At 35.4% G+C, this 15,931-nt stretch overlaps 3 protein-coding genes and 1 long non-coding RNA gene across 11 annotated transcripts in view; 2 read left to right on the top strand and 2 right to left on the bottom strand.

The window, feature by feature from the left end:
• Positions 1 to 84: 84 nt before the first annotated feature.
• Positions 85 to 2,527, top strand: LOC100644113 (28S ribosomal protein S30, mitochondrial). Of its 2 annotated transcripts, XM_048406393.1 has the most exons (5): positions 85 to 255; positions 475 to 910; positions 1,042 to 1,640; positions 1,752 to 2,145; positions 2,239 to 2,527. In XM_048406393.1, the coding sequence occupies exons 2-5, from the start codon at positions 687 to 689 to the stop codon at positions 2,453 to 2,455; spliced, it is 1,434 nt and encodes a 477-aa protein (XP_048262350.1). In that variant the 5' UTR covers positions 85 to 255; positions 475 to 686; the 3' UTR covers positions 2,456 to 2,527. The 2 variants fall into 2 exon arrangements, with proteins under 2 accessions (XP_048262350.1, XP_048262349.1); XM_048406392.1 differs by lacking the exon at positions 85 to 255 and having other exon boundaries at positions 262 to 910.
• Positions 2,528 to 2,814: 287 nt separating this feature from the next.
• Positions 2,815 to 5,379, bottom strand: LOC100643871 (lysosomal acid glucosylceramidase). The gene is made up of 7 exons (XM_003402844.4): positions 5,226 to 5,379; positions 4,819 to 5,149; positions 4,302 to 4,561; positions 3,756 to 4,190; positions 3,530 to 3,609; positions 3,153 to 3,427; positions 2,815 to 3,045 (listed from the first exon to the last, which is right to left on the bottom strand). The coding sequence occupies exons 1-7, from the start codon at positions 5,275 to 5,277 to the stop codon at positions 2,946 to 2,948; spliced, it is 1,533 nt and encodes a 510-aa protein (XP_003402892.2). The 5' UTR covers positions 5,278 to 5,379; the 3' UTR covers positions 2,815 to 2,945.
• Positions 5,380 to 5,948: 569 nt separating this feature from the next.
• LOC100643512 (lysosomal acid glucosylceramidase) overlaps positions 5,949 to 15,931 on the bottom strand; it is a 35,474-nt gene continuing 25,491 nt past the window's right edge. Inside the window, exons 1-8 of one of the 7 annotated variants that reach the window (XM_048406395.1) lie at positions 15,371 to 15,400; positions 8,973 to 9,039; positions 8,464 to 8,794; positions 7,815 to 8,077; positions 7,231 to 7,662; positions 6,829 to 6,905; positions 6,434 to 6,708; positions 5,949 to 6,314 (exon numbers count right to left, since the gene is read on the bottom strand). In XM_048406395.1, the coding sequence (XP_048262352.1) occupies positions 6,212 to 6,314; positions 6,434 to 6,708; positions 6,829 to 6,905; positions 7,231 to 7,662; positions 7,815 to 8,077; positions 8,464 to 8,794; positions 8,973 to 9,039; positions 15,371 to 15,385 (1,563 nt within the window). In that variant the 5' untranslated portion in view covers positions 15,386 to 15,400 and the 3' untranslated portion in view covers positions 5,949 to 6,211. Of the gene's footprint in view, positions 6,315 to 6,433; positions 6,709 to 6,828; positions 6,906 to 7,230; positions 7,663 to 7,814; positions 8,078 to 8,463; positions 8,795 to 8,972; positions 9,043 to 9,744; positions 9,844 to 10,588; positions 10,735 to 15,370; positions 15,401 to 15,931 lie in introns of those variants that run through there. The other 6 variants (XM_012319368.3, XM_012319369.3, XM_003402841.3 and 3 more) reach the window with 6 other exon arrangements.
• On the top strand, positions 9,797 to 10,890 carry LOC125385222. The gene is made up of 2 exons (XR_007224261.1): positions 9,797 to 9,931; positions 10,432 to 10,890. It is a non-coding gene; the product is annotated as an uncharacterized LOC125385222 (long non-coding RNA).

Raw genomic sequence — 15,931 nt, 5'->3', positions numbered from 1 at the left:
TATTAATAAAGTCAACAGAGAATGTTCTGCCGATAACGAAAAAATATATTATTGACTACAGATGGCATTGGTGTATGCCCGATTTATGGGATGCCGAATCCAGGATTCGTCGCGTAGTCGCCGCTTATAAGTGACACTCGTACCCACAGGTCATTTCGGGAGCGCCGCCTATAAGCGGCACCCGAAGCGAAATGGTTAAAGATTGATGGATATAAGTTCAAGTATACATATATATATATACATATATATACACAAGTGTGTATATCTCCTGTAATTTATTATTTTTATTATATGTAGTATTTACTTTTTCTACAAAGTATTCTACATCATTTATTAATTGAAATATAAGTTTCGTAGAAAGATGTGTGAACGATAACTAGGAAATCGTGTACAATATAGTTAAAGACTTACACATAACCTCTGTATCTTCAATAATAATTTAAATATATTCAGCGATTTTTAACATGTATACAGGGCTACAGAAATCCTTACCTAACTATTCTACAAGTATTCTAAAAACTGTTATAAGAAAATGTGCGAGTATCACGCTGAATGATGCGGAAAATGTGATCTATCCTCCTATTTTGGATTTATCCCATCGTGCTAAGATTAAGAGGAAACATGAAAAGTGGCATAATAAAATTAAAAAATTAGAAACTGTAGAGGAAAAATTAATTGGTATAAATATGCCACATTACTATGGTTGGAAATCCTTATGTTTAGAAGAAGGAAATATTCCATACAATTCATTGAAACATGCTCAATACATTACACGTACTCATGTTACAAATGATAATAAATTACCGGACTTTTACGACTCAATGATCACAACTGACAAATTAGATGCTCTGGTACAAACTATTAAAAATCATATAGAAAATGTTATTATTTTTGAATATAATCATAGATTGTGAGTATAATTGCATTGCGTTAGAAGTATAAAAATAGTAATAATAATTTTCCCTTAAGCAACAAAAGTATTAATAAATTTATATTTACATAAATAATTTATAGAATTAATATCATAAATATATATTACAGAAAGAAGCAAGAAATAACAGAGGAAGTGGAAAATATTAAAGAGAAATTGCTAAACGATGCTGTTACAAATGCACTTGTTTTTCAAATCAATCGAATAATGCTGTCCAGTTTATCTTCGGTGACACCACATTTATTGGAAACTGAAGTAGATTTTAAACCAAGAATAGAAGCATTTTGGTTCGCAGGTGACGTAGAACGGCCGACTCTACAGAGAAAAGCAAGAGAGGGGATAAAAAGTTTGAAAAAATATGTAAATGATCCAATAAATATGCCTGTTCAATATGTTGGTTCTCCAATTCTACAATTAAGACATCAATTTCCTTTAAGGGAGATTGTTTCTCCAATATACTCTGCTAATCCAGAATTAAGTATTCCTGAGTTCAAATTTGATCCTAGGGTACTAAGTTATAAGTTTTCGTACAAACATGCAACTAATATACCTGGTTTCTGGCCTGGTGATCCTGCTGAATTTGGTTTGTTATCTTATCACAATATAAGTAATTTATTTTTTGATTCAAAGATTAAGGAAGAAGAAGCAATTACCGTGCAAGCTATTTTTGCATCTTATAGTTGGTTGTTATCGCAGGCTTGTTATCAAGGTAATACGTTATGCGATAAATATTTCTTTTAATAAAGTTACTTCAATGTACCTTACTATATATACAGAAAGAACATATTTTTTTATTTCCTGTTACATTTTTTAATTTCAGGCTTTTCTACGTTCAACGATATATTATATCCATTAGTATCGCAAACAATTTTGACAAACGGTCAATATTGGTCCTTTTGCGTTTACCAGTTGAACACCACTTTATTACATTGGGAATATGCAGATAACAATCCTATGCGTAATATATGTTGGATAACAGAACCAATGATGTTGTTCGATAAAATAGAGGATGGAAAAATTCAAGGGTTCAACGAAGATGTTTTAAAAAACTTGATCACATTTTATATCAATATGCCTGCAGCACGAAGTAATGAAAATATGAAACCATACTTAGGTGAATCTGTAAAATATGTTGCTGACATTACTGATCCCGAACGAAGAGCGTGGTTAGAAACAAGATTTAAGCACCTTACGTCTAATAGGCCAAGACATCAGTACGTATATATATGTATAAATAATCTATTATATATACTAAGAAACGATTAATTATCATCATATAAAAACATTAATTTCCCTTTGCTTTATAGATTAAAGCCTGAAATATATCAGTGGCAGAAAATATATATGATTGATAACCCTACTCGCCCTATCGATAAGAAACGTGACCCGTGGGAGTTTGGTTACTCGCCTGCGAAACGAAGATTAAATCAGCATCAGCCGGCTTATATACCAAGATGTTTAAGAGAAAATCCAAAACAGAGAAAAGTAGGACGTTGGGCGAAAACATATTATCCAAATGCATAAACCACTAGGCTTATGTACCTTGAATATAAATGTTGTATTAATAAGAAATAAAGAAAACAGTTATCAGTTAAATTTCAATTAAAACCTTATTTCAATAGTTTTCCTTCCAATATCTATCAGTACAACAATAATTATACGTCTTTAAACAACTATTTCTCGCGTTCGTATAGTTCAACATACAATATAAAAGACCTGGTATTTGTATAAGTCGAAGATGTCTTGATCGTATCGATAAAGTAATCTTACTATTGGAATGAAATTTTTCGTGATATGGTATTAACTTTTGAAAATGGTTTAAGGTCTTTGAAAGTTTTGATAACAAGTTGACACAAGTTTGATTACATCAATTGAACACGACGTTGAACTATATACATGAATATTTTTATTTGCACCGATGGTTCTTTATTCGATTTATCTTTTACAATAACGATTTATAATTAGAACTAATATAATATATAATATAAGGATGCAATATAATAAGGAAATCATACTATTTGTATTTCAGAGTATTCATAGATTGCGGAGATAATTCTAAACAAAGTGTACCTTTCTGTACATCCTTCAAAACTACGTGTCTTGGAGAAGTATCCCTGAAATAGAAATTTAAGATAAAACTTTGTTTAGGATAAAGATAAACGTTTCATCGTTTTATGTTAAATAATTAAGCAATAATAGAAATAATAACAATTTCTTTCACCTATTGTATAGGACAACGACGTTTTCCGCTGAAGGTGTAACGAAAGCTGCAGATTTGATAGTATCAGTATCGGTAATAGAAATTCTAACAGAACCTCTGTCAACGAATCTGCTAAAATGTTTGACGGCATAATACATAGGTTGTTTATAAAATTCATCGGTTTTCGGGTTGACGATAATAGGGGCGTCGATATAATTATTAACAAAGTTTGGTCCACCAGTTTCGTCCAAGGCTAAATTCCAATCCACCCATCCAATTGACCAATGATTCATGTACTTGATGCAAAACACGTTTCGTTAACGATTAACTTTTATATTTAAAAATAGGAGAAATATTCTTCAAGTAAAACGACCATAAAATCACGTAGGTTCTTTTACCTCTATTATGCTTAAAATGTATTTTTCACCTCGACGCCACGATTCCAATTTAACTTTCGAAGTGTTCCATATTGGAGGTCCTATGGCGAGGAGTACCATGTCGATATAAGTTCGTAAACTAATTATTTTGCAAATTCGACTTTTTACAATCCTTCACAAGTAAAAAGTGTGCATTTTTCGTACATAGGATACTACGTGCACGCGCGTGTGCGCGTGAAAGGCTTACCTATTACAGACGCTTCGGTCATTAAAATTAATTTGTCTGGGAACTCATCGTGGGTTTGATCTAATATATCTGCAGGAGTTTCGGAATCTTGATACCAGTGTACAGCTGTTCCGGCAACGTATTTGTTTGCATTTTGATTTCGGAACGTTGGTTCGACAAATTTGGGTAATGCCTTTCTACTGTCATCAAAGGCGAAAATTAGTGTTTCATTGTGCGGCGATGATGCTAATGTTGGACCCAAATTGTTAGCGATCCAATTAGCCATTGATTCGGGTTCCCATCCCATAGTGTTAAGTGGAATTTTAACCATAAAGGCAATCTGTGGCTCGTTACCAGTTGTAATAGCCCATATGTCAATACCGTTGTTTTTATATTCATCCAGGAACTTTAGCAGATAGTCAGCATAGATTTGGTAATATTCTTCTTTTAAGAAAGCTAATCAACGATTATTAGATTAATTTGACGAATTTATCATTAATGCAATTCATTCGTTGTACCGTTTTTTTGATTTTCTAATTTGTTTTAGGACGCTTCTATCATACGTACTGAGTCCGTTGTCATTGCTTTTCATCCATAATGGTGCGGTCCATGCAGCACCGAAGAATTTAATTTCGGAATTGAATTCAAGCACTTTCCTTGCATATAGTAGTTTGTAATCGAAATCTTCGTTCGCAAGTATAAAGTGTTTAAGCGTGGTGTCATTGGCCGTATCGTCATACGTATACGGTCTTGCTGAAAAATCGCTCGCCCCAATAGGTATACGACCCAGTGTGTATCTGCTTCCTTTCTTTGGATGATAATATGCTCTATAAATAATTCAACGCTATAATTATATGTGTAAAATAAAAAGGTTCGTACATTTCAATTGACAATTCAATTCAATAAATTCAATAAATTCAATAAATTTAAAAGAGATAAGCGACGAGCTTTATGGAAAAATAAAATTATGTACAAGTATAGGATACGTTGTTTGTATGGCGCAACTTTTACGGAAAGAAGATATCATAGTATCGTAGATATTTAAAATATCGATCACATCATCTCTGTAGATATGAATGATTACCGAATCAATTGAAGTTGAGTAGCTGGGCTGAGTTTTGCTATGTTTATACCAGTAGAATCGGTAAATGCGCCACCGAAGCCAAAAATCGTTTGATACTTTTTCGTATTATCTATGGTCAGCGTTACGTCCACGGGGAAATTTTCGCAGCTATCAAATTTTACTTCTGACATTTTCATTCTCAGCCCCTGTTTATTCGTCACATACCAATAAGAATTACCTTCCTCCGGAACTTCCGGTATACCATCTGGTAATCCATCGCAATATGTTGCATTGCAAACACATGCTATTACCTCGTTATCTATACGATACGGCACGCAGTCATTCGCGATACCTATGACGAATGAAAATATTTCCGCTAAGTTCGCCAGAAATTAAATTTATCTTCGCCGGAAATAACGAGAGCTTACCTTTGTTGAAGAAGAAAGTAATTAGCAAAAGTGCTTTCCACGCGTGTCCCATGGCGATTGTTAAAAACTAAAGCAGAAATATGAATAGTAGCTAACCGGTACTCGAATTTATATAAGCATATATATTGTCATGCATACAAAAAAAAAGTAAGCTATCTAATCGTCACTCACCTGTCGCTTATAGTTAATATATTATCTGTGTGTTTTCTAAATGATTTTTTTCTAATTTTTGGCAGTATCATCTGAGTAAATAATTGTCTTGTGCTCATAATAATAATAACTTTACTGCTTGCTTACATATCGACTTTTAGAAATTCCTATACAATGCATTGGGTTGTATGATCATAATGGTAACTTTTCACAACAGTTCCCCTTCATACAAACGCGAAATCAAGTCTGAGAAATGTCGCGGTGATTATCTCAACGTAACAAAATGGATCGTATGTTATTCAACAAAATAATATAAAACAAAAAACTATTTCCTCATAAAACGAAAGAAACTTTTCGGACAATCTAATATACGTACATTGTATTTAAATGAATGTATTTTTATACATTATTATATATATTAATTTTTGTATATATACATGTAAAAATTATTACGTATACATGGATACAATACATATATATGGTATTAATATACGATATGTACACAGTTAATGTGAAGTAAGGATTAGATAAATTTCAAAGGGTAAGTTCAGTCGGTAGATGAAGATATGGACATTTCAGATTTTTCAATTTCATTTTATTGCGTTAATAGATAATAGACTGTTACTCGATGATTTGTTATTCTTATCAGGTATATTGATTATTGTCACAAAATGTAAGTCCTCTTCTGGGATAGTATCGAGAAAATTTCAATTTCGAAATGCACGTTTTATTATGTTATATATTAGCGTTACAACGTACGTTGTAATTGCCATTTATCGGTACATACAGTATGGCAATATTGCAAGTTATATTTAATAATCAACGACTTACAAGTTCTATTGTGCATAAATTACGGTATTCATGGAGTACGCAGGTAATTCCAAGCAAATAGGATTCTTTTTCGGATCATTGAGAACAATGTTCTTTTTCTGGGTATTGCTGTAAAAGAAAATAAATTTTGTGAACAAATTGTTAAACTCAATCGCAACAATGTTACAAACTGAAGCTAAAAATTAGTAAATTATTTCGTAATTTTCTGTAAAATAAACTGTGATTACTTGTTATATAGAACAACCACGACTTGATCCGAAGGTGTTAAGAAGGCTGTAGCTTTAACATCGTCCGTATCGGTGATAGAAATCCTAATGGAGCCTCTATCGACGAATCTGCTAAAGTGTTTTAGAGCATAGTACATTGGCTGCTTATAAAATTCATCGGCATCTGCATTTACAATAATGGGCGAGTCGACGTAATTTTGAATCCAGTTTGGCCCACCGGTTGCGTCTAAAGCTATATTCCAGTCTACCCATCCAACTGCCCAATGATTCATGTACTTCAAACAGAATATTTTTCTTATAAGTAGAAGTAATTTTTCTACGTGTTTAATGTATAATGTTTTCATTAAGAAACTTTATGTCTCGTACACGATTATAACTGTAACCATTTACCATACCTGTATTATGCTTAAAATATATTCTTGCCCTCTGCTCCACGAACCTAAGGCAACTTTTGGGTAATCCGTACCAGCACCTGCGTATAAAATGATGTTACCGTTATATATATAGTCGTTGATCGCGTGTAATATAATAGTTCAAAAAGGAAATGTTATTGCAGAACGTCTATGGAACTGAGGTTTCACGAAGGAAATATATTATTTAAGTCGATCTTGAAATTCAATTAAAATCATTAGATACTTTTTTCCGAATGAAAAGCTCGATATAGGTATATGTATATTTAAAAAGCAAACTTTTGCTCTTTATGTGTAGCGATGTTTCGTAACAGTTGTTAGAGAAAGCAAACGTTGTTTTAAACTGTTCCGTAATTGTTACAGAGATATAGTATTTGAATATTTTACCTGTACATGCTTCAGTCATGAGAATAAATTTATCTGGATAACCATAGTGTGTTAAATCCAATAATATTGGCGGAGCGAAACTATCTGTGTACCAGTGTACAGCTGTACCAACGATGTATTTTTTCGCGGTTTTATCTTTGAAGACTTTATTTACAAACCAAGGTAATTCGATTCTCTGATCATCTAGAACAAGAATTTTCGTGCCATTGTGGGTGGACGCTGCCAAAGTTGGACCCGCATAGTTAGCGACCCAATCAGCGAGAGTGTCTGGTGTCCAACCCATAGTGTTAAGGCGATCGAAAGGTACATAAGCGTTTAATGGCTCGTTTCCTGTCGAAACGGCCCATACATCAATGCCATTGCTTTTATACGCGTCCAAAAATTTTACTATGTAATTGGCATAAACCTGATAACGATCCTTCCTTAAAAAGCCTAGACATAAATTGTACATTAGTATTATACTACATTACGAAACACGTTTAAGGAATTATTTGAAACGGTTCGTTTTCGAATAAAAAGGATACGTTTTTCTATCGTTTTTCTTCAATTTTTTCTCCTTCTCGATATCGTATTAACACACTTACCAAATCCATTGATTCGATCATTAGTTTTCATCCATGGTGGAGCTGACCATGCAGCACTAAAGAATTTTACATCAGGGTTTAATTCAATGGCCTTTCTTAGATATGGTATCTTATAATCGTAATCTTCCTGAGCGAGGCTAAAGTTTTGCAGTGATAAATCATTAGGGACGTCATCGTACGTGTAAGGTCTCGTAGAGAAGTCAGTTCCAGCGATTGGTATTCGACCTAACGAATACCTGCTCCCGGTTGAACCGTAGTACGTCCTGTAAGCGATTAAACACGCTCGGTTGTACGTATAGCAACATACGTAATTAAATCGAGGTAATATCATGTTCAAATAATTACTTCAAATCATGTTGCACATACAAGAAGCAAACGTTATTGTGTTATCAATTTCTTTAAGAATTACAAGTCCATCATTGTTCGTATTCGCTTTTCGGAATTTTTCAAAGATGTTTTGTAATTCGTAATATTAAAGATAAAAATAAAACAAATTTCGATCATTTACTTATAAATTGTAGATCTTAGAAATATTTTGTGAAATATTAAGGCGCTGTTTGAAAATTTCACGTAATCGTAAGGATGGAATGTGTTCGTCGCATAATTAAAAGGTGAATCCGTTTGTGTATATTTATCGAGGTTTAATTACCGCATTAATTGGTCCTGAGCAGCTTCACTGAGATTTTTGATATTTATTCCCGCCGAGTCCGTAAAAGCACCGCCAAAGCCTAAGATGCTTTGATATTTTTTCGACGTATCTATATTTAGAACTGTATCGGTGCTGGAATTTTGACAAGAACCCATCCGCGCCTGTATCATGTTCAGCCTGAGACCCTCTTTGCTCGAAACGTACCAGTAGAACGTTCCGTTCTCTGGGACTTTGGGGTTGCTATCCGGTAGCTCGTCACAGTAGGTCGCATTACAAACGCATACGATATTGCCCTGACCAAAATCTCGAGGCACGCAGTCATTTGCATCGCCTATGGTTAAAGATATCTGTTGTTAAATATTTTACAATTGGTAAGATGCAATTGCGCGAGCTAACGTTAAAACGTATAGCGTACAATTAGAGGAAGAAAAATACTTTGGATTCAGATATTTTTTATTTTGCGGATTCTTGCGAACATCATCGTTAAATTTATCAAGATTTATCCTTACCCGCAACGATGACCAATATTACAAGCAGAAGCGACGCTTTGCATTTGTCCCACATAATTATCGATGACTACTGAAACAGAACATTCATATTCATATACATAGGTTTGCATTTTAAAGAATTACGTATTTTAGCCACTTCCCATTTGATTTGCGTGTAGCTTAGCGTAACTTCTAAACTGTACTTTTATTTTCTTTAACGAGCGAAGCTTTTGCAGAAAATCACGCGAAAGCGAAAGAGTCTATTATATTAAAGAGATTCCGTTTTTCGATAGGCGCAGTTGAATATAATATTTGAACGATCGGATGTTTCCTATCTGTTCGGTTCTTTTTCATAAAACGTTTTGTTCTCGGCAGTCTGTATGTTGCGTCACCTGTCGCGTCGTTGCTTTGCTGCTCGCGTTACCTGTATCTACGAATACCTCCTATCTTTCTCTTTTCTTTCCCATTATTTTTTCTTCTTTCTGAGAAATACAAGTTAGTTGCAACAATGATCCGTAGACGGTTGCTTTCAGATTGAAACACACATTCCAAGGAACTTTCGGACGTCGAACAATATACTCATCGATCGTAACTGTATATTTCACACTATAACGATTGCCTAGAGAAAATATATTTTAACAACTCGAGCGTCGAATCCCTCACCTCGACGAAGCAACGGAAAGGAAATTGCTATCGACGTATAAAGCGTCTATAAACCGAAAATTTCTCAAAGTACGTGTATGACGCCGGCGAAATGAAAACGTTAACATGTAGAATTTCGATTTGGCTTTACCGTTCGTCTAAGGCTCTTCGTACGGTTCGAATCGTGGCTGACATCTACCGTATCGCGCAGTGAATCGCCACATTTTATGCACATTTTTGACCACGCTATATCGATTATTTATGCGCTCGTACGTTATCGTTTTTCGTGATACTTGAGAATGCAAATTTCTTTCATTTTGCTCTGCAAAACTATTCAGGTAAGTGGAAGATCTTGTAATTTCGTTTGAATTATAGCTATCTAATTCGTAATACACATAGCGATTTAGCAAGAAAATTTAAATTGTCTATGTGACGAAAGAAAATGTATATGAAATATATTGTTGAATGTTATTTGAAACGATAAATATGTATGCGAGTATATTATATGTATACATCTTATAAGATATTATTTCTCGTGCTTTACAAATAGACCGTGAATTATTTATCATTTTACCTGCATTTTTGTGATCTTTTTTTTATCAAGAATATATTCCTTGCCTTTTTGCAACGTCATGCACTTGTTACTTTTATTTGGATAATCGAACAATGCGAGAACAGAAAGAAAAGGGACAAATTTACTCGTTATCGTCATTATTTTCTAGTTGTATCGATGCTTAAAGTTTATAAGAAGTGTAGGAATTTTCTAAGCAGATTGTAACAAACGATCAAACCGTTTAACCGAATAGATTGTAAATTGCTTTGTACGTATCTTTGTCAGGATTACGAGGCGCAGGACGTAGACCGAAGGCAAGAACGTGGGTCTCGCGTTTATGGATGAACCGATATATGACCAATGCGAGTAAAATTCGAATCGGCGAGCGATTCTTGCTTGATTGTACTTGGCAGGTGGCGCGGAATGTTTTTGAAAAACTCACCGAATAAACGAATACAACGGTCTGTAAGTACGTTTGGAAAAATATGTTTTAACCCGATCTCGTAAAATGTTACCGCGATGTGCTGAATTTAAGATCGAAACTGGCCAAGAAATGAAATTCAGTTCTTTATATGTATTCTGAAATGGTATAATTTTGATGGTGGGGCACGTGAGACTTAGCGATATAGTACAGTGGTTCCCAAACCCTTTTTAGTCACGGCGCATTTTTAAAAATGTAGAGATATCGCGACGCACGTGGTATATAAATTTGACAATTTATTCGAAAGAGGCATTTATACGCGCGAACGTTAATAAAAAAGAAAAGAAAAGTATCTCGCTCTTTCGCGGCGATGCACCTAATTTTATTTCGGGACGCACCTTTTGGGAATCACTGATTTAGTACGATGCGCTCGCGTACGACACAATCGCTATATGACTCTATCCCAAAAAGAGATATACCGGACTAAACATACGCGTTTTCGCTTTGTGCAGGGTATGTTACTAGCGGTAACGTTTTGTTCCACATATTCTCTTTTCGAAAAAGCGTTGCTCTTATCTAACATTTTCAATAAAATCTCGATTATTCGCTTATTCGAATGCAACGTTGAATCTTACAAATAAAATAGAATCTTCGAAATATTTCAGATTTTTATACCACTTTTCGATTCGAAATATATCGCGCCATTTAGTATCGAAAGTTTAACTTAAACGATATTCACGTCAGCATGTCGATTAAACAAAAGTATAAAAGACGAAGTCTTTGTAAATTCATTGCTCGCGTGGCGGCATTCAGTCAGCTTTAACGAAGTTAATCGTTTCTGTCTCGTGAAAATCAACGGGCGACAAACTTTGCATAAAAAGAGAATGCGCAGAGGTTTTGCTCCAGAAGCGACTTGAGCGATTTTCGTCAAATCTTACTATCGCGAGAACAATACTTGGTGAGAATCTTTTGTACAAAAATAACAATGCGGTGAAATAGAGTATATTTCTTTTTTATACTCCATATATCAGTTAAATATTTATCGAACCGAGATAATCGCGATGCGTAGCTTCGGACCACGGATTCGATGTGGACGAACGATATCATTGTAGTCTGGAAACGATAACGCCTTGCGATTCGCCAGCATCGCGCATCTTTAATCAGGAGGTGGCGTAACATCATTGACAGTAGATATTATTAGTAGCGAAGTAAAAATAGATCACAACCGACGTTAAACTTAAAATAGTCGAACAAAATTCAACCTGAGAGAATCCATTAAATAGAATATCGTGAAAATAACGATAAATGATCGTGTTGTGTATATTATTACGTGGAATCGTTCGAAAAGGTACTTCGTAAAGACAACGCGTGGAACGAACGTAAGAATAGGATCGAGTGGCGCTCAACGACGCGATCAATTTTAATAGCGGAATAAAATTCACATTTCAAATTGACAAAGTTGCGCTCAACGAGACATTTCGAATCGAAGTCGTCTCGCTTGGTCCGTCTTTCATTCTCTTGTCAATTAGCTTCTATTCAGTCGTATTACTTCTAAAAATGCGGTTTGATTTTGAATTTATGTCGTACATGCAGGTTTCTATATGTACATGTATTTGTATTTTATCTATCGTAACTTTAATGGCACGTTCATAAATTACGTCTTTGAATATTTAGATTTCAATGCCAACAATGACCGATTACTTCCTTGACAATGTAGATACGCGATTATCTTCTAAAAATATTTTGCATTATCGGTTTAACCTTCCTAAACTGTTTAGTAGTGGGAATGCTTATCACTCGGTGTTTCTTCCTCGTTCAGTAATCATCAGTGACTCTGGCTGTATATCATAACTATGATAGATACATACATTGAGAAATTCACTTGCTTTGGAGAACAGAGAATTCAGGTAACAGCAAAAAAAAAAAGCAATTTTCACGCATACGCCGATAAGTGAATCGAGTCGCAAGATAGTTTGATAAGTGGATAGGATACGAACGCGAAAGAAACCTGAATTTTAAAATAAACGTCCTTGGAAACATTGTACATGACATCGTTGCGAGTAATCTTCGCCTTGACATCGCGTTTATAAATTAGGAATATCATTAGTGTCCGAAATATTTCGAGCCTTAATAGATTCTTAATGCCTTATGAATCGTAAATAATGTTCATTTGTGTCAATTACGTGAAGTGTAAATTACGAGAAATAGACGGTAACACGACTAACGAATCGGCGAAAGACGGCGGTAAGAGTAGGCAAGTAAGTTCTTATGTAGATGAGCGAAGGAATTAGGCTCAAGGGGATCCTGCGTCCACGTCCGTCCCACAGAGGTTTACGGTCTACGACATATATCCACGATGACTATCGCTATCGAGTGTGCACTGTACAGTGTGCAGGCACAAGTCAAGTTCCAATAGCTTATACAAGGTGCAAAAGTGCAATCTAAAGTTCAAATTCCACGTAGATATGATATCCTCGCTTGTGATCTTAACGATCGATCGTGACATAGAAATTTTAGTTAATCGCTACTCTATCGATGCGAATAAACGCGTGCGAAGTTAAATCTACTGGATGAATGTCAAGAAAAGTAGATCGAAACATACAAGGAAATTTAATCTCGCGTCGGTGGTACGGTATGAGGCAGTAGAACGGTATAATTATGCAAATCGGTAGCAAAAGTTTTTAATGAAAATTTGTAATTTTGAATTTTCTAAGAACTCTAAACTTTCCAGATGCGATGAAAATGTTAATCAAACGGTGTTTCGATGTCTCAGTGAAACGTTCTACGTCGATCTGTCGTTTGCATTTAAACGCGCCTTTCCCTTTCCGTCCCTTCGTTTTAACGATAGCTCTTGGTTTTGAAAACATAGAAACGCGTATTTGGCTAGGAAGAAAGCAACTGTTCCCGACTAATCCTGGAAAGTAGCGAAGGGCTCGATGTTGACGGTGTTTGTAAGAATAGATGGCACTTTACTTTCGTAGGCTGAGATTAAATTAAAGTAAGAGACAAACGAAGGCGCTAAACGCCCTTCGCTCCTGCGAACATGTGAAATATCTTGGTTCGAATTAAGGTGGCTGAGGCCACCGGTCAGAATCCTATAGAATATACGTATAAATACTCGCGGCTGATTTTCATTAAACGACACTCTTTTTTAACGAATCGTCCAAATTCGTAGTTCTTTCGTGCTTTCGATCGTAGTCAACGTGCAAAACGACTCGATTAATTTTCGTCATATCGAACGATAATACTACGATACTAGCGCGACTAGCGTCCGTCTCTTCCATATTTCGTAATCGTAACTAAAATCGTTCAACCGGATAAAAAACATCTGTTTACTCGCACGTAGAATGTATGTTAACAGGTGGATATTAATTATGCTATCTATTTCATTAGTCGTTGTTCGTATCTAATTGGTAACTGGTACTGATAAAATATAATCAGTGGTAAGAAACATTCTTGCTGATTTACACGAGTTAATTATCATTTTAAAGTAGCAAATACACTTAAAAATTACAATTCACTCCTGTACACGTGTACGTATCTTCGCGTTGGAACTGGTCTGTATGCGCATTGTTGCAAATATCTTAAAGCATGCATGAACAAATGGTCGTTAAAGTCATTGAAAGTGTACCGTGTAATTTCGTGCTTGAGTTTAACATAAAAAACGTCAGCAGATAGATAATGTTACTCTATCCTTAGCGATTCTCTTGGACTCAAGTAAGGACAGTTTTTTTTATTTAAGCAAAGTTCGGCACTTTTCTTATTAACTCGGAAATATGCGATAAAGAAACAAAAGCAAAAGTCGAAGACTCGAGTGAAATAAAACTGTCGTAATAATTTCTCAAGTTCGATGAAAACAGTCGATATCCGAAAAACTTTGAGCTATTTAATCAAACCGTTTGAAATATGTATTTTTGTCACGCCATCTTTTTCAAACTGCACGAATACTATCTCGAACGATTAATTTTTTTTTAAATATTTGTACACCGTGATTGGATTATTCCGCAGACTCGTTAACATGTTATTGCCATTTATTGGACTATCATCTTTCTCTTTAACGTCTAATCGGGGAACAGTCGTACGTCGAAAAACATTCGAATGGTAACGCATTCAAAATGTAACGATAAAGAACGCAAGAGATGGTTAAAGAAAGGGTTTTTACACGCGTACAGCTTTTTATTCGTAGCATCTAACTCTGCTGCGCTGCCTGCGGCAGATTTTCCTAGGATTTTATAATAATTTCTGGTCACGTCCGGGATATGCATGAACTTTAAAAAGTGGCGCCTTTGTGCTTACGGAATATTAAAGCCATTCATATTTACCAGTGAGTAGATACCTACTGTAGACACGTAATAACGCACAGTCCTTTTTCTTTTCGTTTTGAAATTATCGTTCCTTCCTGTTCGTTTGCGTATTCAACGTAAGACGACGCTATTTCGCTACTTCCGATGTTCGGATTCATTGCCGGCTATTCTACTTCGCTACTTCTGATTCCGGCCTATGAATATGAATCGCATCAATTACATGGAACGTGATCTAACTTACCGGCTACAGGGTGTTAAAAGAATAACGGCCGCGAGCCTTTTCCCTGCAGAGCGTCGGTTTGGCCAAAGAGTTATTCTTACACGGGTTAGCTATATCGCGTTGCATGCATTTACACGCCATTCGTTCATGCGAATATGCGGTATAGTTTCATCAAAATATACGATCTAAATACGCGGTTCGATCGATTCATTCGCAAGTATGTACAAATATAATGACAGTACGATTTTGACTTTAGTGAAAAATAGAAAATATAGTTACCCATTGGCTTTTCATGTTATTCGTTTGACGTAATAATCTTCAATAGAAGAGAGAAAAAAACTTACTTGCAGAGTGAGAAGCGTTCGTCGATAAATAAATAAATTAATTAACAAATAAACGAATGCCAAACTACCGTAACGTTCATCCGATGCGATCGTACAAGATAGTAAATTTAAAGAACGAACATATTGCTGCTGAACGTTACTAAGAGAAACGCGATCGAGGCAAATACGTATAACGTGGAACTTTTAGCGGTCTCTACTGTGTTATATAATCCCGAAGTCGGAGAAAGAGCGACGTAACGTATCCTCGGTAATGCGGATGCGGGAGGCGGTATCAGCAGTCATGCGCTAGCCTGCCTCTCGATCCCTCGAGTCCAACTTTTCGTAATGGATGCAGGACGCATCTATCATCCCTCGTCATCAACGTCAAAATCCTGGCCAAACACGGCAGCCATCGGCCCGCCACTGAATACCGACTACCGAATACAAAAGAGCAACCAACGAATAGCAGATAGTACGTTCAGCTACTTTCTAGCTTCTTCCGTCTGAACGCGTTCCG

The sequence above is a fragment of the Bombus terrestris genome, chromosome 6, assembly GCF_910591885.1.
Source record: "Bombus terrestris chromosome 6, iyBomTerr1.2, whole genome shotgun sequence".
In the NCBI taxonomy this organism is placed as follows: domain Eukaryota; kingdom Metazoa; phylum Arthropoda; class Insecta; order Hymenoptera; family Apidae; genus Bombus; species Bombus terrestris.
Note: the sequence above shows the minus strand (reverse complement) of the source record. Positions and strands in the feature narration are given on the sequence as shown.

What these genes read in the sequence shown, in the direction of transcription:
- LOC100644113 (XM_048406392.1), top strand. Translation starts at nt 465, where the DNA reads ATGTATACAGGGCTACAGAAATCCTTACCTAACTATTCTACAAGTATT. An exon ending in TTTGAATATAATCATAGATT is followed by an intron (nt 911 to 1,041) that starts GTGAGTATAATT and finishes TATATATTACAG; the next exon opens with AAAGAAGCAAGAAATAACAG. An exon ending in ATCGCAGGCTTGTTATCAAG is followed by an intron (nt 1,641 to 1,751) that starts GTAATACGTTAT and finishes TTTTAATTTCAG; the next exon opens with GCTTTTCTACGTTCAACGAT.
- LOC100643871 (XM_003402844.4), bottom strand. Translation starts at nt 5,277, where the DNA reads ATGGGACACGCGTGGAAAGCACTTTTGCTAATTACTTTCTTCTTCAAC. An exon ending in ACTCAACTTCAATTGATTCG is followed by an intron (nt 4,562 to 4,818) that starts GTAATCATTCAT and finishes AATTATTTATAG; the next exon opens with AGCATATTATCATCCAAAGA. An exon ending in AAGCAATGACAACGGACTCA is followed by an intron (nt 4,191 to 4,301) that starts GTACGTATGATA and finishes ATCGTTGATTAG; the next exon opens with CTTTCTTAAAAGAAGAATAT.